The following is a 19,870-nucleotide window of genomic DNA, read 5'->3' on the forward strand; positions in this document are numbered from 1 at the left end:
TCTCTGGCTTCTGCATTGCAACCACAGCCCCCTCTGATCTTCCCTCCGTGACCACTCGTCCATCCCATTCCAACCTCCCTGAGCCAGGGCTCATGGCCAGCGGAGCTGAAGGCCCCCCTCCCACCCCTGGCTCCCAGGTGCTTCTGTGTGGAATGCGTGGATCTCCTGGTGGGGCCGGGTGCCGCCCAGGCCGCTATCAAGGAGGATCCCTGGAACTGCTACATGTGTGGGCACAAGGGGACCTATGGGCTACTGCGGCGGCGGGATGACTGGCCCTCCCGCCTCCAGATGTTCTTCGCCAACAACCACGACCAAGAATTTGTAAGTGCCTGTGAAGCCACCTCTCCTTCCGCGTCCGGTAACGATAGAGGGGGCAGCCAGAGCTAGACACAGTCCGGCTGAAGAGGGGGGTCCGTGCATGGGCATGCTGGGATCGGTGGAGGAGCCAGCCCTAAGATTGGCTGTGGCGAGCGGACCCTGGTTGTAGTCAATCAGTCAGTGGTATTTATGTAGGTCTTGTGTAGAATAGTATGCTCAGTGCTTGGGAGAGAGTACAGTACAGTAGATACATGGTAGGCACGGTCCCACCTCTCATAGAGTTTACAGTCTAGCATAAGGTAAAGTTCCCCCAAAAGGGCACCCTCTCTTCCTAGATCCGAAGGTCTTCCTACTCAAATTTTTGTACTCGTGTATCTAGGACCCACCAAAGGTTTACCCTCCAGTCCCGGCTGAGAAGAGGAAGCCTATCCGAGTGTTGTCTCTCTTTGATGGAATTGCTACAGGTGGGTGTGGACTGGAACCCCTTAAAGCCACAGTCTCTGTATTACTCTTATCCTCAGTCACGAAAAAGCTTTAATTTCCAAGGCTCGAGAAAGGGATGGTCATTCCCAGGAAAGAAGGGAAGAGCTAGGGCTGCTAGGAAACTATGTAAGGAGCCCCCTTGGCGGGCAGGATCCTAGTTTTCAGCTTCTAAGAGGCAAGAGATCAGGGTCTGAAAGGCAGAGACCCGGACCTGAAGTCAGGTCTTCTGAATTGTGTCAGATCCCACTTTCAGCAAGCTCTGTGGACCCAGACAGATATTTCTCCCCCACGCCTTAGTTTTCCCCACTTTAACTAGTGCTCAGTGGTTGGCCAACATTCCATAGAGCTGCAGGAATAGGGAAGAGATTGCAGGCGTGACTCTCTTGAAGCCTTTCCCTCCAGCAAGGCTGCCAGAGCTGTGGGAATTGTCCATTGTTTTCGGAGCAGGAGCAAGAGCTAGCCATACCATATGGATTGTTCCCTGCAGTGGAGCTGGGCCCCTATAACCCATCCTGTTCAGATTGGGATGGTTCTTGGTCTCTAATGGGGGCTGAGAAGGGAGTTAGTAGGTTCTGGGCTTTCTGCAGCTCAGAAGAGGCGGGTGCTTTTAGTTTTGACTGCCGATAGAAGGGTGGCTTTTGGCTTACTAGGAGAGGACTAACTAGTTAGTGCCCTGTCCACCCTGGTGCTCCTGGATGCCAGCTCGCCAAAGAGTCATAGGCATTCAATGGATCTTCAGTACCTTCGGGTGGATGGGATTTGAGGTTGGCTAATCCCTAGTCCAATTGTTAGTACTCCTTTTGCAGACCAACCAGGCCAAACTCAGGGCCTAAGGTTGAGCCAGACCAACGTCCCCCCATGCCCCAATTCCAGATGTAGTCCCGGCTTTTGGGTTGCTGCTGAGGACCCGAGGTGGGTGTGGGTGCCAGAGACCGTGGGCAACCCTGGGCTCAGGTCTCCTGGAGCTAAGAGAGCAGGGGCTACTGTTGGCCCTAGCTGCTGACCGGCCCACAGCCGGGCAGGGGAGGAGTGGCCGGGATTCAGAGTGACGCCTCTCTTGTTGGGTGACTGCAGGGCTTCTGGTGCTGAAGGACTTGGGGATCCAGGTGGACCGTTACATTGCCTCAGAAGTGTGCGAGGACTCCATCACAGTGGGCATGGTGCGGCACCAGGGCAAGATCATGTATGTGGGCGACGTCCGCAACGTCACGCAGAAGCACGTACGTCAGCGCTCGGTGGCCTCAGTACCTGGTTCTGCTTGGCTCCCGTTCCCCTTCTTTCCCTTCTGTATTCCTGCCCTCGGTTCCCACCCTCCGTTCCCACCCTCCTTCAAAGTCTCGTAGAATGCACCCGGAGAGAGCCGAGTGGGCTTATCTGGCGTTTTCTCTCCTAGAACTGGAGGTTGAAATGCCAACTGCTCCTTAACCCAGGGGAGGGCCCTTGTTCTGATGGGAAAGAGTGGGTACTCAGGGCAGGCCTATGTCCTGCCAGGGGCAGCTCTGGCCTAGGTAGGTGCTGGACCATTCTGGGAGGCTTCTAACATCTTGGAATAAAAAAAAAAACCAAACCAAAAAAATCCTTCCGTTTTTAAAGGGTCTGAGTGATTGTGTGTAAGTGCTGGCCTTTACCCTTCCACTTATCAGCAATCTGCAGCCGCAGGAGGCCTTCCTTGTTCCCAGCCCTGCTATTTTCCCTGAAAGTGTTTAGCCCTGGGAATGTTGAGGACAGCTTGTTGGTTGGGGTGATTCAGGATCCTGGTTTGAGACACTGAGAGTGCTTGTGTCTGCTGCCAGTCTGTCTGAGACTAAGCGGCCATTGCTCTGTTCCTTATTGGGTCCCTGTCCCAGCTTCACTTGATGCAATGGGAGAAGGGGGGATGGAATCGGGATTGTGCCTCGTGAGGGTGGCCTAGAACATGAGGTTGGTTTTGCCCCTTCAATATCAGCAACTCAGTCCTTCCCTGCCCCGTGGCCTCTTCTAAGACCAGTCAGTCCAAGGACCATTGACCAGTCCCTGGGCAGAAGTATCTAATCGTAGGTGCAGCCCATCTTGGACTCGGACTCCAAAGGGTCTCGCAGTCCCTTTGGTTCTTTCCTGGGGGGTGGCTCCATCCCCTTTTCCTGTGTGGGGTGATCCTCCTCCTTCCAGATCACTGGACTTGGGGTTCATTACTCTACCTCTCACCCTTGCAGATACAGGAGTGGGGCCCTTTTGACCTGGTAATCGGAGGCAGTCCCTGCAATGACCTCTCTATCGTCAACCCTGCTCGCAAGGGCCTCTATGGTAGGTACTGCCCTCCCCTCAAATCACAACCCCTACCCCTATTCCCTTTTTATCCAGGATTTCCATTTGGCCCCTTGTCTGGTCTTTCCAGGCCAGATCCCCACGACCCATCTCTTCTAGACCAATTCCTCTCGATGCCCCTCTGCCCTTCTCACTGCCCAGCTCCTCCAACTCACCCGGCCATGCTTGACTCTCTCTCTCTCTTTCTCTTTCTCTTCTGTCCTTCCAGAGGGCACCGGGCGGCTCTTCTTTGAGTTCTATCGGCTCCTGCATGAAGCACGACCCAAGGAGGGGGATGAGCGCCCCTTCTTCTGGCTTTTTGAAAATGTGGTGGCCATGGGTGTCAGTGACAAGAGGGACATCTCACGCTTCCTAGAGGTGAGGCCAGTGAACCTGGCTTGGCCAGCTCTCAAATGGGCTTTTATCCTGCCTTGGGCTGGGGCTGGGCTGGACTTGGGGCCATGGCCTTCTGGACTGTAGTGGGCACCCCCCTCCCCTTCCTCTCCGTTCTGGATTTCACCATATACCCTTTCATCTGGACCTGCTCTTCCCTCCCCGAGGCTTCCAGAGAGGTGTCCAAGGCCTTGGATGAGCGACTCTACAGAGGCCAGAGCCAAGAGGAGTAATAGGTGTGCTGTTAAAATGGCCATGGTGAGGGGGTGGTTTGGCCCCTCATCTGTTTCCCAAAGTGCCACATGAGCCCAGGGGTGGTTGCCCTGGTGGTGTTCCCTCTTCCGCTGACCCTAGGCTTAACGGCTGACTGCTCAGTGCCTTTCTGAGTAGCCGAGGAGGCAGGAGTTTAGTGGTGAGGATCTTCCACATTGCTTCAAACCAAGCTGGGCTTTGGATTTTATGATAATAATTGCTATTTGTTAAGTGTGTACTATGTGCCAGGCACTGTACTAAGCGCTGGGGTGGATACGAGCAAATCGGGCTGGACATAGTACTCGTCCCACGAGGGGCTCACAGTCCCGATGCTTTTACTTTCACGCGTATTAGGTGTCACTGTAGGACGTGTAATACGGAACTTGGTTCGTACAGCTTAGTGATGTGTGACTGGTGTCTAATGTTGTGACCGCTGTAGTTGAAGAAATAGTTAACCTTGCATTGTAATGGGGTCATCTTTACTGTCATCTATAAGCTAAGTGCCTAATTGCCTTTGATGCAGTCCGATACTCTTGCTTTGAAAATTGAGACAGCTTTGGATTTAAGATGACCCACCTACTCTCCCAAGTGCTTAGAACAATGCTCTGTACATAGTAGATGCTCAATAAATACCACTGATTGATTGATGGATTAAAGCTTCAGCTTGGAAAAGTAGTTTTTACATAGAAAATCCTACTGAAGGATTTCAAATTCTTCATGTTTTTAGTCTTGATATTTTTAATGAATACAAATAAAATGATAAGTCTAAAATTTAACTTTGCCCTTCACAGACCTCGTCATCGCTCCCCAAATCCAACACCGTCTGTACTCTTTACTCTCATCTTCTCTCTCATCTTCCCCCATCTTCACACACCCACCCTCAGAAACACTGACGTCCGTCCTCGTGTACTCAGAGCCACTCACCTTCACATAAATCTGCCACATGTCCACAACCCCACATGCATCTTGAGACACGTACACTCACGTATAGTCCCACTCAGTCCCTTGCACCTCCTCTCTGTCCTTCTGCTCCTTTCTTATCTCATCTTAAGTTCCCTTGGTGCTCCAGTTTCTCTAGTGCATCCTCGGTTAAGCCGGGAACCTGCCCCTTTCCCAGGGAGAGACGTCTGTGGAGCGGGGAAGAGGACTGCCCCGGTGTTGGTCTGAGCAGGCTTATGCCTGCGGAGGAGGTTGTGGGCATTACTGCTGCAGAGAAGATCTGGGCATTCCCTCTCCCCTCACTCCTTGGGCACTGAAACAAGTGAGGATGGATGAGGAGAGGTCTGTCACAAGACTCCCTTCCTCTGAAGTTTACATCCCTCTGTGGTTTTGTAAAATGCAGCTTGGACTGCTGCCTTGTTTGGCCCTCAGAGACTTAAATTCTGAGGGAAAAACATTATGCTAATTGGTTAGCTGGGCGATTTTAAGATGAACCATTTTTTCGAGAGCTGGAGATGGGGAGGAAAAATCTTCCCTTGGTTTGGGAGCAATTCTGTATAGGCCCGGGGGTCTGCTGAGCAGATGAAAGTGTCACTAGGAGTTGGATTTGAGCGACACCCTTTTGTTGTGGTAGTATGGGAGCTGTAGCCCTTGCAGGCTACTGAAATAGATGCCTTAGGTTGTCCAGAGGTGGAAATAGTGGTGCTCTCTGAAGGTCTGGGGCGTAACTTTACAGAATCACAATGGCCAAGTCTACGTGGGCAAAATTCATATTTGTTTGCAGAATAAAACACTTTGGTAATGGTGCAAATGGAAGCAACCTTGTTTTCGAGCAAATGAGAGGGGAATTGGCAACTGGTTCTTTTATCATTTTTCTAGGTCAGTGGAAATTTGTGTGTTTGAACTTGTGCCAGCCGCTGTAGGTTTTGGCCATGCGATTGTGTGCTCAGATAGGCTTCTATTTGGTGGCTGCTGCCCAGAGTTGTTGAGGACGCCAGTCTGCGGTTTTGCCCTGCTGTCAGCGTGTGGGGGCTCTGGGGCTGTCAGAACCCCCTCACACCAGGGCTACAGCTGTAGCCGGAAAAGTCCCTCGTGTCATGGGTCGGTCAGTCCATCCGCTCACTTCTGGCTCCTGGAGTGGACCCTGGCGTCAGGGCCGGTAGTTGCCTGCCCAGTGCTCCGTCTACAGGATCTGGCGCGGGTCGATACTTTCATTTGAAAAGATGATCTCAAAAAATGTTTGTATCCCCTGCAGAGGGAGCCGGAAGTGTTCAGTATCAGGTGACCCGCCAGGGAGCTGTAAAGGGGTCTTTCCTTTAGGCCTGTCCCAAAGCCATTCAGGTTCCGCCGGTGGACTGGTGCGCTCCTCTCGTCTCCGGTGGGTTTTGGGTCCCAGTCTGTCCGCCCAGGGCCTGGAGCACCACCTCCCCTGGCCAGCAGATCTCAGAGAGACAGAGGGTACTGGCCTCCGCCTCCCAGGCCTCCATTTTGACCCAGAGACTTCTTAGTCCCCTAGAGCAGTGACCCCAGAGCAAGAGGTTTGAACAGAGCTGGGTCTTGAGGCTGCAGAGAGAAAACAACCGCGTGTCATGTGACTCACGTTCCTTCGTGAGGGCCAGAGTGCCCCCTGCTGGCTCAGAGAGGCAATGGCGTTGCCTCGCCTTGTCCTCTTACACTCCCTCCTCATCTGCCTCTCTCCTCTCTCCCAGTCCAACCCTGTGATGATCGATGCCAAAGAAGTGTCTGCAGCTCACAGGGCCCGGTACTTCTGGGGTAACCTACCCGGTATGAACAGGTTGGTGAGAGCATGGTGAGAGCACCTGGACTTCGGGGCAAGTTTGCGTGTTTGCATGGGTGCCGGGGTGGGGGCGAGGGCGGGGGGCGTTGCATGACCTGGGCTTCCTTGTCTAATTCGCTCTGTCTTCCCCCTGCTCAGTTGCTGGGTGGCCTTTGGAGCCCAGGAAAGGATGATTTGCCAAAGTGGCTCTCAGTTCCCTTCATTGGGAGTGATCGGGGAGCTTGTGCCCTCTCCGTAAGAGGCTCCCACAAACCTTGACTAAACAGTGTAGTTGAGAATATGGCAGCCTGAGACTAGCAGTCTCCTTCCAGAGTCACCAAACCATGCAGGTCCCTGCGAGTTTTGTGACTTGTTGCCTCAAACTGTACTGTGCTGCCATCTCTGCCTCAGTCCCACCTCCAGCCCTGCAGCCCTCTGATTTGTGTGGGCCTAGACCTTCAAGAGCTTCGTGGCGGGGGATGGAAGGGAAGTCCGCAGGGCTCTGCCAAGAGATGATATGGAACCCCAGGGGGCAGTTCTAGACCTTGGCTTCCCTGGAGTTGTCCTGGATGTGTGCAGCCTCACAAACCGAATGGCAGAGCCCCACTGCCTGGCCACAGGGGAGCCATTTCTAAATGGAGTCTCTGCTGCCCCTTGAGTGGGGCAGGGGTTAGGGGCGTTAAGTATGGGGGGTGGGGCAGGGAAAGCTTCAGTTTTTGGTTGGCCTCCTTTATGGTCGTTCAGGGAACTTGTCAAACCTTTGAGTTTGCTTCAGTTAATGATCAACCTCTCAGTTTAAAACCAATGAAAGGGACAGAACAAACATCTTCCAATTGTCCCTTCCATCCCGTTTGGAGAACCAACTCTCAGCTTGTGCTCTGCAGCGACTTCTTGCTGGACACCCCAGTGGGAGGCTTGGGTGGGCAGGAGACAAGAATTCGTTGGGCTGCCTCCTTCTATCGGGATTTGGAAATCCACAGGGAATGAAAACAAGGGGAGTCCACAGGGAATGAAAACAAGGGGTGGGTTGAAGGGGTGTGTGTGTGTGTGTTTACATGTGCATGTGTGTGTATGAATGAAAGCACATTGATGTACCCATTCCAGTTTCCATACCCCCGAATCCCACTTCCCCTTTAAAATAGCCTTAAAATGTCACTTTACAGACATACCCAAAGAACTGATCTATGCTCAGTACAGAAATCACAACGTGGAACAGCAACAACAGTTCCAGCTGCCCCTCCCTAAATCAAAACTCCTGTCCCTTGGGGGCCCTATCCACTCCACACCCTCCTCCTGTCCTATTTACTATCTGTCTGCTACCCAGAAGCGCAGCTGGAATTTCTGTGACTAGGGTGGAGATGGGAACAGGACTAGTGAGACCTGGTTTTCTGCCGCTTCCATGTTCAGTGAGCTCCCTCCCAATTTGGGTGAAGTGCTTGGCACCAGAGGGTCACAGACTTGCGGCAGGAAAGTTGAAATGGGCCCTGTGGCTGCTGGCACTGCAGACAAGGTACTAGTCGTCCCATACGCATACACAGTCACCCCTGCCCTGCAAGTTCTTTCATGCCAGGACAACCTATTCATCGTGCATTTGCACATATCCTCGGGCCTAGGAATACGAATGTAAGGCCACTTCTTAAGAGATCATATTTCGTCACAGTGAAGATTTCTAGGACCGTATTTCAAAGCAACTGCAGCTCTAGTTTTCAGTAATGGAATTTTACTTTATCTTCATTGGACTGGAAAATTCATTGGGATTGATTTAAGACATTTTTAATGGGGACCCAATCCAACATGCTATGGAATTTTAATATTCAAGTGCAGTAATCATCAGACATCCTACCTTTAATATTACTTGGTTCCCACATGGTGAGGATTAGAGTGGCCAGCGTATAGACTATTAAGAGAACCAGGCCCTCAGACTCAACTTTAACCCGGGTTAAGACCTGAGCTCTAATGCAGAAATTCTATGCCGTTCTGAGACCTTTTTATCTAGGGGAAAAGAAGAGTCTTGGGGCCCTATTCATTCATTCATTCAATTCATTCATTCAATAGTATTTATTGAGCGCTTACTATGTGCAGAGCACTGTACTAAGCGCTTGGGATGAACAAGTCGGCAACAGATAGAGACAGTCCCTGCTGTTTGACGGGCTTACAGTCTAATCGGGGGAGACGGACAGACAAGAACAATGGCAATAAATAGAGTCAAGGGGAAGAACATCTCGTAAAAACAATGGCAACTAAATAGAATCGAGGCGATGTACATTTCATTAACAAAATAAATAGGGTAATGGAAATATATACAGTTGAGCGGACGAGTACAGTGCTGAGGGGATGGGAAGGGAGAGGGGGAGGAGCAGAGGGAAAGGGGGAAAAGAGGGTTTAGCTGCGGAGAGGTGAAGGGGGTGTGGTAGAGGGAGTAGAGGGAGAAGAGGAGCTCAGTCTGGGAAGGCCTCTTGGAGGAGGTGAGGAGGCCCTACCCTCAAAGCTCTCCAATAAAGCGGAGCATCCCTGCCAGAGATGAGTGATCCCGGAGTGGGAGCTGGAGCCTGGGAAACATGGCACGGGGTAGTAGATTTGACATCTGGAGTTCCCTCAGTAACCTCCCTAATGTCACTCCCTGTTGGACCTGGACCTCCCTAGTTATGTAGGAATCTCATCCAGGTAGGGGGAAACCTTAGTTTTATCCCCTTGTGTCTGTTCCCACAATCAAGAGTTCTCAAGTAGTCGATCAGTGGTATGTATTGAATGCTTACTGAATGCAGAGCAGTGTAGTAAGCACTTGGGAGAGTATGACAGAGGAACTAAGAGGAAGTAGACCGTGTTCCCTGCCTCAGGAAGCTTTCAGTGAGCTCGAAATTAAAACTGCACAGTACAAATCATCAATTGTTCTTTATCCTACCCAGGAATATGGAGTGTTACGTGTTTTGTTTTGTGTTCCTTCTGGGCTCCTCATTTTAAGAGAGGACAGCCCTCTCTGGCTTGGTCATTGGAAATACTGAACTTGGGGCAGCTATTCACCCATTGCCCTGGGAAAGCACTGTCTGGGAATAGGTTTTGAGATGATATATGCTTGCAAGGTATTTTCTAATGTGTATATCATATATGTGAGCAAAGAGAAGTAGATGTGCAGGTGGATGGACACATTCACCATGTGTGTGTGTGTGTTTTGTCTCAGATGTGTATGGTTGTTCCCATGTGTTTGTGTTTACATGTATACACTTGTGCATGAATTTGTGGGTCTGAATTTATTGGGGTGAATCTAGTAGAACAGGATGCTAGGTATAAGGGTTTGAGAGCTATGATTGCAGACTTCTCTGTGGAGAAGAGCCGGGAGATGGAGAGATCCTGAACAGGAGCCCCTTCCTCCTCCCATTGCCATACATGTTCTTGATATGTGTCCAACAGGATGCTGTCATATTTTTAACAATTCCTCTCTTCTGTTTCTAGGCCCTTGGCATCAACAGTGAATGATAAGCTGGAATTACAGGAATGTCTGGAGCACGGCAGGATAGCTAAGGTCAGAGCCAGAGAGAATCCATTTGTCCCGCCCCGTTTGCCCCAGGCCGTGCAGGACTAAGTAGGAGACTGGTTTGGGGCTTATTGGATGGGTCTCTGAAGATTTTCCAGAAGAGGGGGGTGGAGGTGTAATTGCTAAGGCAAGTGGGTCACTGCCCTGTCCTTAGGAGGCAGGTTATGATGGACTTATCCATTTTTGGGAAAGACCTGCGGTGAGTTAGCCATCGGTTTAAAATCCACCAGAGTTAGTTGCAGGCTGTGCCCCCGGCCGGAGGCCAGCTCGCCTTGGGAAGACTACATAGTGTGCTCCAGGACTATCAGGCAGGGCCTCCCTGGGACCAACTGCAGAAAAAATTAGTTTCAGAGTTTGAGTGTCTTCATAACTGCGGGAAGGGTGGCAATTTTCACCATCCTGAGAATTCCCAAGAATGAGAACTACTGGGCAACCCAGTTTCCCAGGAAAAGTGAGGCGACACCGAACTGATGTGGTGTGCACCCATTTCTTCCCAGGCTTGGCTCCGGTCAGCCTGGAAAGTCTGTTGGCCCGGTGATTGGAGTGAACCTAAATCCTCCTGCTCCCTCCTTAGGAGAAGCAATTGGATCTGTATCCCTTGGGTCGGAAGGAAGCCTAGACCATTCTCCTGTGTTTCTGAGAGCCTTTTTCTTGAATTTTTTTCCAGTTCAGCAAAGTGAGGACCATCACCACTCGGTCAAACTCCATCAAACAAGGCAAAGACCAGCATTTCCCTGTCTTCATGAATGAGAAAGAGGACATCTTGTGGTGCACTGAAATGGAAAGGTACACCAAGCCCTGTCTGATGCCAAAGTCTTGTCTTCTGTCCTGATTCAAAACAGGTCAATGTGGGTCAGAGCAGCTTCCAGTTCTCCCGCACCAAGTGGGACTGCTTCCCTTCCCAGAGAGGTCTGTGAAGCCATGCCATGAACCCGGAATTTTTAGTCAGTCCACAGGAAAGGGGGCTTGCTTTGTTTTGTAGGTGATCCGTCTGTCCTTCCAGGTCTGGGGTAGCCATGTGGGAGGACCCCACACCAGCCAAGCGCCTGTGCAATACAGAAGGAAACACTAGTTATTGAACTAATTGGGAATGTCAGAAGTACTGAGCTCATAGCACTTCATGCATACTATACCCAATCCAAAGAAATTGAATTTGGCTAATTCAGCCGGGTGGGTAGGTGCCCAGTCTTTGGGGATTTCCAGACATTTGTTTTTGACCTCCTGAGTTTGCTGTGGTTCAGATGGCTGGTTGAAAGGACAACAGCCATTGAGGTAGGACTGGCTCATTGTGTGCTAGGAATTTGACTAACCACTCTGTTGTGTTGTAAACTCAGGCACTTCATATCATGTTCTGCACACAGCAAGCACTCAGTAAATACCTTTGACTGATAAACACCATAGACCATCTAGCCCCTTGCTTGGCAGGGACTCGGCTAAGTACTTAAAAACACATTTATTTCCTTGAGCCTTCGGCAAACGAGACCTGGCAGAACTCTGCTTGGCTTACCCTGGAATCAAGCTCCTCAGGAAAGGTGTGAGTTCCTTCTAGGAGGTGGGGCGGGGGAGGTCTCCGGCAAGGTGAAGCCGGACGCGATTGTTAGCTGTGATGGATTCCTTGCAGTACTGGTGCCAGCTATCAGAAGCCAGGGTTTGAGGACAATCAGTTGGTCAGTAGTATTTATTGACTGTTTACTTTGTGCAGAGCACTGGGCTAAGCCCTTGGGAGAATACAGTAGAGTTAGCAGACATCCCTGGCCTCAAGGATCTTACAGCCTAGCTGGGGAGACAGATGCTAGGCTGCCACGTCGGACCTGCCGAGAACAGGCTTTCCTAAGCATTTTCCTTCCCGCCTCCAGGTCCCTGAGGGCTCTGGAAGACTCTTAGTCCCGAGGACTCTAACTAAACAAGTTTCTTCCACTCCCACCTCAAAGAGTTTACACCCCAGGCCTACCCAAACCCCTGGCACCAGCCAGTCGCAACTAATCGATAACCGGTGGGAGCACCCCAACATAACTGTAGGCTGAGCCCAATTCAAGGGCAAAGCCCCAGGATGGCAGGAAACCAAATGGCAGCATCAGTACTCACCTTCCATCCCCGGAACCCCTGGGCTCATCTCTCTCCTTCCGGCCCCTGTCTTCTCTCGCAGGGTCTTTGGCTTCCCAGTCCATTACACTGACGTCTCCAACATGAGCCGTTTGGCGAGGCAGAGACTCCTGGGTCGGTCGTGGAGCGTGCCTGTGATCCGTCACCTCTTCGCCCCCTTGAAGGAGTATTTTGCCTGTGTGTAAGAGACATGAGGAGGAACTGAGGTAGTGTCGAAAAGTCAAAATTAAAACCACCAAGATCACGAGGATGGAGAGAAGTATCAGCACCCGGAAGAGAAAAAGGAATTTAAAAAAAAAACAAGGAAAAAACACGAAAAAACACAGATGGGGAAACATCGCAAGGCATTGCCATGCAGAAAGGGTTGGACATCATCTCCTGAATTTTCAATGTTAAACTTTGATCCTATTTAACAACAAAACCAAACCCCCTCTTTCTTTTGGGTCAAAACTTTCAGTTTTCCACTCTTTTTCCAAAGGGGATTTCTGTTTATTTGGGTTTTTGTTTCTCGAGCTGTGACTGAGACTAGAGGGTTTTTTTTTTTTTCTCATGCTGTAAAAAGAGAAGGAAAAAACCGGAAATTACAGCCAAAAAAAAAAACCACCAAGAAAACATCAACACCGCCAATGCAGAGGGAAGATGAGAGAGAGGGGGAGAAAATGAAATATACTATAGAAATCTATATATCGTTATTTTTTTTAAATTTTTTTTAAATTTTTTTTTTTTGTCTCTGGCCTGGTCAGATTAGGAGCACAAGCGGGGACAGAAAAACAGGGAGATGCTCAGGTGGCCACATTCACTTCCAGCCACCGAGCCTTATCTTACCAGCACCATTCCTGGTGATGCAAACACAACCCAACTAGCAGCAGGGAAGACGAGAACACCCACATACACTTTTATACAGTATTTCAGGTGCCTACCACACAGGAAACCTTGAAGAAAATCAGTTTGTAGAAGCCGCTGTTACCTCTTGTTTACAGTTTATATATATATGATAGATATGAGATAGATATATATATATAAATATATATATATAAAAGGTACTGTTACTACTGTACAACCCGACTTCATAATGGTGCTTTTAAACAGCGAGATGAGTAAAAACATCAGCTTCCACGTTGCCTTACGTGCAAAGGATTTTACCCAAGGGTGGAGGAAAGGAAGAGATGATGGCTTTTTAAAAATACTGAAAATGAGTTTTTTCTTTTTCTTTTTAAAATTGGGCAGGGGAGGTGAGGGCAGGGAGAGGAACGGTGCCTCCATCCCTTCTTTCTCCCTGCAGAAGCGGGGGGTAAAAGTGTGGGACGGGGCAGGGCGCAGTGGGAGTTGGAGGAGATAGACGTCCTTGAGTCATGCAATAACCTTTGGCTCTTTCCCTAGGAAAGTCCCTGGGAGGGGCAAGGGGTGGCTGGGTCCCCTCCCTCCCGCAGCAGCTCCTCCCACTGACTCAAGAGGACATCTCATGTAGGGGACAGGAAACAACCCAGAGTTGGGGGGTGGGTGGTGGTCGTCACCCTCCTCCCCCCTTCACTGGGGTCCGGGGCAGCTAAAAATCCACCCTGGAGAGAATAAAAAAACATACAAAACGTACTGGTGCTTTTCTGTCTAAATTGCCTTTTGTGTGTTCTTTTATGAAAACCCCACTCCCCTCGCCCTCCTGCCCCGTTCCTCGGCCTGCACGAGGCAAACCCCTGGTTGCAGAAGACTGATGTTTTTGGTCATCTCCACAAACATAGGCTGCAGTTTTATACTGAGAGGCTGATGACATCTTTTTTTATGATTATTATGGTTCTGATTATGGTTATCTGTTTGTTTTAGGATTAAAAAAAAAGCAAAACACCCTCCCTTTAGGTTCAATCCAAGGTGCAGGGAGCAGGATGGGGAGAGTAGTGTCTTTTTTTAATGCCGTGGCTCCCGTGCCCTGCTCCCAAGGGGGACCCCGGCTCCCCGCCCCCCTTGCTCAGGCCTCGCACATCGCCTGGTGCAGCGCTAGACAGGCAGCTCAGCAGTCACTGCCCGTCTGCCTTCTGGGGCTCAGCCCCTCCTCTCTTCTTTGGGTTTTCTTGTTCTTCACCTGAGGCGGGCGGGGGCATTGGGGAGGGCACGGGCGGTTCCTCTCCTTTTGTGGATGATGTGAATTGTGTGTTTCTTCTAGTCCTTGGTCAAACTCCGGCTGTGCTCTTTACCTCGGGTCAGCAGCTCCATATCCCCAGCTCCAGACCCCTGTCCCGCTTCCCGCTTCCTCAGACCGGCCTCGGCGGGAAGGTGAAGCACACGGTTGCTCCGGGGCAGGAGCCCAAAGGGCAGAAGCCTGCCCGGATTCAAGGGGTGTAGATATATGGCAAATAGAGAGATATATATTTTATAATGGGAAGTGGGATGTGTCCTCCTGGGACCGGCAGGAGTGGGAGCCGCTCTTGGAAACAAGAGGTCCCGGTATTACCATCCCCGGAAGGATAGGACCTATGGTGATAGGCGCTCTATAAATACAATATATATATGAAATATAATGCAGCGAGAGAGGTGCCTATGACTTGGTGTGAAGTCTTGACTCTTCTCTTCTTTCCTTTTCCACGTAGATAGCCCCTCCCCACACAAACTCCCAGACACACATGCAGACAGTTGCCCTTTCAACAGGCCCGGGCACTCTTACACCCTCCCGCCCCCCACCATATACACACACACAAACGCGTGCACGCACACATGTGCACTTACCCCCGACCAGGGAGCTCCCAAACTTATTATCCGGTGCTTAGTGGGACCCCCGCTTAGAACCGTTTACCTCGACCTCGCAGCTGACCGGGACGCCCACCACCTTTCTACTCTCGCTGTGTCCTGGGAGCTGCTGAGGGTTGCAAGGTGCTGGAGGCAGGGAAGGGAGGAGGATGCGGCAGATGGCATTGCAGCAGAGAGATGTCCCTCCCCGGAGTAGCCTCTGTTTAATTCTCTCCGTCTCTTTTTTTAGTGACTGATGGTGAAAAGTCCTGGACTGACAACCCTGGAGACTGAGGTCCTCACTTTGTCTCCAAAGCAGGTAGAGCTCTGACCAGGCCATGACCAGAACTAACCCTCCCGCCTCCCACCGGCCTGGCCTGGGTGACTTCCTTTTCCAGGGGATGAGGAAACTGGTCCTTAGGGTGCGGTCCTTGGTCAGTGTGAGCCTGGAGGGGGCCTGCCAGAAGAGGGAGCGTTGAGCTGATCGGGAAGCCTGGGATGGCACCCGTTAGCCCGAAGGCCGGCCACCTGAGGCTCCCTGCCGGGGTTCGGGAGCTCCAGGTCTCCCTCAGGCTCCTAAACTGCCTGTTTTAATTGGCCTGGCCCAAACTTGCCCCAGTTATCTCTCCTTTCCCTGGTCCTATTAGTTGGGCATGGCGGCACACCCGGCCCCAGGTTCTGCCGCCTGCCGGATGTAAGCTTTCAGTGAGAGGGGCCGCCGGGCTGCCTCGGCATTTCCGGATTTAGTGCGGCGATCTCTCTCCTCTCCTCCTTTTCCTCCTGATTGGGGAGACCACCAGCACCACTCCAGGAGTGGCTAGAGGAGGAGGTGGGCTGCTCTCAAACAGTCCATGGTGCTCCCTCCCCCAGTAGTCAATGCTGCTTCCAAGGTCTTCCCAGTTCCCAGCGGCGAGGCAGAATGCCTCAGCCCTGGGGTGTCTTTCCATCCCGCCCAGACGTTTCTAAAAGCTAGTCCCATCCCAATCTCTAGCTCACGAATCCTGTCTACTCTGCAGGGCCACAGGGCCCTGATTTTCCTTGGGGACTTCCCTTATCTGGAGACCGGACTTCCCCAGGGACCAGCTGAGCAGATGAGAAATGTCTCCTCTGCCCGTCGTCCCTGGTGCCTCAGGCAGCTAGATTCCAGGAGCCACTTGGCTCTCAGCAGCCCTGAGCACCTTGTGCTTCACCTGGGACCTCTTGTGCTTGGTGAGGAGCCATCTGGCCTGGTGTTCTGTGTCAGGGCTCTGAACTTACTCCTCTAACCCTGCTCTCCAGGACTCCCCGGGGGATTTGGGTCTGAGGCAGCAGCCCTTGTTCAGCTTAGGGTCTCAGCGCATTTCCAGGCCCATGAAAACCCCGAAATGTACACTGGCCTCTTGAGGATCCTCGGGGACAGGACAGATGAATACCGGGGGGTGCGGCAGGTGGCTATGAAATCCCCCTGCCCCCCTCAAAGACCCGTTTGGGCCAGTGAGTTTGGCTTTGGCCGGGAAGGAGATGAATAATAGTTGAATCTCTTTCCGCTCTCTGCTTACAGCCTTGGCATCAAACCACCAGCCCTCCAAGGATTAACTCTGGCCCTCTTGAGAGCTAGTGGGGTAAATTTGATCTCTAGCTGGATCATTTTTTGGTGGGATAGATTTAAGGCTGCTGCTGAAAAAGTGCAGCAGAGCTACATAGGAGGGCTGGGGCATATGCCAACTGTAGGAGAGCACGCAGAGACTTTGGGTCAGGTAGGTCAGGTACTTCACCCGTGTCCAGAACCTGGAATGATGGGTGTGAGAGCAACTGATAGCTAGGGTTAAGCAGGAACTACCCCACCTCAGGTCCTGCGGGCCTGAGTTATAGCAGCAGAGGTGTCTGTTGTTCAGTCGTATTTATTGAGCTCTTACTGTGTGCAAGGCACTGTCCGTCAGAGGCAGTCAGACTCAGTGATCAGTGGCTGGGCACAGGCCAAGGAGGGAAGCAGTGAAAAGTGGGGGCTGGGGGGGCCGGGTATTATTAGGTCTTGGCTATACATGAGGTTGAGCTGACTTGGGATCAGGTGAATACAGGAGCCTAGGGGTGGGGTGGGGAGAGAGAGAGAGACCTAGGACATCTCAGGCACCAGGTAGCTCCCTCTTCCTTTCCCTACGACGAGAGCCCACTTATGGAATGAGGGCTCTGGTGTGGGGCGAGAGATCGCCGCCACCCTGCCAAAGAGAATGTGGCCATCACGAGGGGCGTGTGGCCTAGGGTGCTACTGTGAAGACCACTGAGCCCCTCACCTCCAAAGCAGCCAAGAGCGGCCAGGAAACAGGAAGGCAGATGAAGGACCTATACGCCGGATGGCTGGATGGCTGGGGAGGCAGGCAAATGGGACAGAGGGTGGGTCGAGGAGCCGAGCAGATGGTTCCGACTCTTGGTGGTGCTCTTGTTAATCACCCCTGCCCATCAGCCATTGGGGTCCGAGCCCTCCATGGGCTGCCCACACCCATGTTGTTCTGTAGCACTAAAGTCTGTGGGATCCCTCCTGAATGTGATGAAGGCTGGTGGAGAGGGCCCAGATTTGGGGGGGGTGGGTGTGGCAGATCCTGGGAGGAAGGAAGGTCGCTTTCGCATATCCCTCCCGTTGTGGGAGGAACCCTTAAAGGTGCTCAAGAATCTTTAATGGGAACCCACTTGCCATCATCAGTTTACTAATAAGGACAGTGAGTGTGCTGCTGGCGATGGGCTCATCCACCTAGTAGCCCTCAGGACAGTGGAAGCCCCAACTGAGAGCAAAAGAAGGAAGCATTTTGGATGAGCCATTTGGGGGAAAGTTCTTGCAGGGAAGCGGCAATGATTAATTTTCTTATCTTAGATAAATAGTTGCTATATGAAAAAATATATAAATATATATGTATATGTACAACAATGAATTTTGGAAGCAGATTTTCAGAATTCCCTTTCACTGTCCCGTTTGGGGCAGCTTCTCTCAAAGGTGCCATTTCCAGGAGCCCCCCAACACAGGTGCCCCCTGATGGGGCCTGTCTGGGGCAGGAGCCCTGTGAGGTCAGGGATTTGTTCCTGGGGCACCATTTCAGAGTGGTGACGTTCTTCTTGAATGAACTGAAAAAGGGTGGGCCAGAAAGCTCCTCCAGGCAGAATGCGGCCCCTTTAACAAGCAAGGCCCACTCTCCTGGGTTCCTGGCGGGAACCCTGCTCCCCAAGTCACAGCCCCATTCCAGGCCTGTGCTTTGTGGAGGCGTGGCAGCTTTCCACCGGCTGTCGAGATGCTTCTCCAAATGGCCACAAGCCACAATTTAGTCCCACGAGTAATGGCAGGGACCTGGGCCCGTTTTGAGGGCACCGGAGTTCTCCTTGCCAAGCCGTAGCCATCAGGCGAGGGGCTTCCCCACGCCCCCTCCCCCACCGCACAGTGGGGAGGCGGAGAGACCTGGGTCCTGCAGGCACGGCGGGGCTAGGGGAAGGAAGGAAGAGCTGGTTATCAATTGCTGCGTAGGTGGTGGGTCAATCAGCACTGAACAACTGTGAGTTCCAGCTCATCTTGGGTGGGCGACGCAGGCACGTGGAGTGTCTGGGAAGGGAACGGCAGCTGGAGAAGGGGTGTTAGTAGCACATGGGGTCAGCTCCACTGTCTTAGCACCAGCTCTTTAATCTTTACATTTTGGTAAAGGAGGATAGGGATGGAAAAGAAGGGAGCCCCCTACCCGTTCTTCAGAGACGCTAAGCAAGCTGGCTCGTCCTTCAGCCGGGTGATGGATCGCTTGTTCTTCCGGGACCCAAGAAAGGGGAGCCTTCAGGCAGGCTTGGGGGGAGGAGAAGGGGAAAGGCTTGCTCCTGGGGTGATGGAGGGAGGCCCCTCCTCCAGCAGTGGTGGACCCCTCTCTTCCCGGACTGGAGGCCAGGAGGCAGGGCAGTGGGGCCACTCTCTTCCCTGGGCCGGAGGCCAGTAGGAAGGGCTGGGCCCATAGCTCCAGCAACTGGAAATTCTCATCAAGGACCAGCCAGTTTTGAATTTTCCCCTTTCCATACCCTTTGGGAGGGACGAGCTCTGTCCAACACCAAATCCAAGCAGTCTCCAGTTAGGTAACCTGGGGAGACGAGCAGGGAAATGAGTCTGAAACATTATCTTAGTCACATCTCATTTCGTAAACCAGTTTTGTTGCACAGCCCTAGATTTCAGCAAACAAAAATGCCTAAATTCCTTAGAATACGCAGAGGGAGTAGGTGACTCAACAAGGTGCTAAAACATTTTATTAAAAATATATATTGTTAAATTAAGTCTACTGTCTGGACAATGACTGTTTGTTTTGTTTTCTTGTAGTGGAGTTTAAAAGAGGCTATTATTTTACTCTGATATATTATTATTAAAAAAAGGCATTTTAACTTTGTACTTGAAAACTAAATGAGCGATTTCATGTGTTTTAGCTGAGGCATTGAAGTAGCGGGTGCTTACCTATTTGTGGGAAATCATGTATTCATACTGAAGAATAAACTCCGTAGAAAATTTGGTAATAACTTTTACTGTTACAGATGATTTGGCTTTGACCCCAGCGGCAGAGCGGTTTTATTCCACATTCCATGCAGCTAAATGGAGGATTTTTATTTACCAGACTATCCCCACCCCTTAACCCCCTGCACTTTTTTTTCTAAGTTCCATTTTTTTTTCCTCTTCTGTTCTGGTTCCAGCATCCTTCTGCCACTATTTTTTTAGGATTGCTTCTCTATTTATTGACAATAAATAATGTACATTTCACAGTATGGTTCTGCGACATCTCAGGGGAAGGGCATGGTGGGGAGGGGTCGTCCTGCCAAGGAGCAGCCTCTGCCCCTCCCTCCCCGCACTCCCCTGGTGTTCTGTTGTATCTCTGTGTAAGTGATGCTCGTGACATAGCTGTTTATGAAATAATTAAAGAGGTCAATGCGTGCAGCAGATGTAGAAAGTCTGTCAGTTCCGCCTTCATCCCATTTTCTTTGGTGCCCAGAAGAATATAATTAAAAAAAAGCTCCTTTCTAATGTACTTGTGCTGGAGAACACTTGAATAAATGGACTGTTTTGTGCAAAAAGAAAAAAAAAAGAAGAAAAA

General features: G+C 51.3%; 1 protein-coding gene across 3 annotated transcripts in view; it reads left to right on the forward strand.

Moving 5' to 3' along the window:
* Window positions 1-19,870, forward strand: part of DNMT3A (DNA methyltransferase 3 alpha) — a 101,933-nt gene extending 82,063 nt beyond the window's left edge. For 2 of the 3 annotated variants that reach the window (XM_029071764.1, XM_029071765.1), the window contains 9 exons: window positions 138-321; window positions 698-782; window positions 1,876-2,021; window positions 2,994-3,084; window positions 3,314-3,462; window positions 6,378-6,463; window positions 9,896-9,965; window positions 10,645-10,763; window positions 12,124-19,870. In XM_029071764.1, the coding sequence (XP_028927597.1) occupies window positions 138-321; window positions 698-782; window positions 1,876-2,021; window positions 2,994-3,084; window positions 3,314-3,462; window positions 6,378-6,463; window positions 9,896-9,965; window positions 10,645-10,763; window positions 12,124-12,265 (1,072 nt within the window). In that variant the 3' untranslated portion in view covers window positions 12,266-19,870. Of the gene's footprint in view, window positions 1-137; window positions 322-697; window positions 783-1,875; window positions 2,022-2,993; window positions 3,085-3,313; window positions 3,463-6,377; window positions 6,479-9,895; window positions 9,966-10,644; window positions 10,764-12,123 lie in introns of all 3 variants that reach the window. The other variant, XM_029071763.1, reaches the window with a different exon arrangement.

The sequence above is a fragment of the Ornithorhynchus anatinus genome, chromosome 9 (assembly GCF_004115215.2).
Source record: "Ornithorhynchus anatinus isolate Pmale09 chromosome 9, mOrnAna1.pri.v4, whole genome shotgun sequence".
NCBI lineage: Eukaryota > Metazoa > Chordata > Mammalia > Monotremata > Ornithorhynchidae > Ornithorhynchus > Ornithorhynchus anatinus.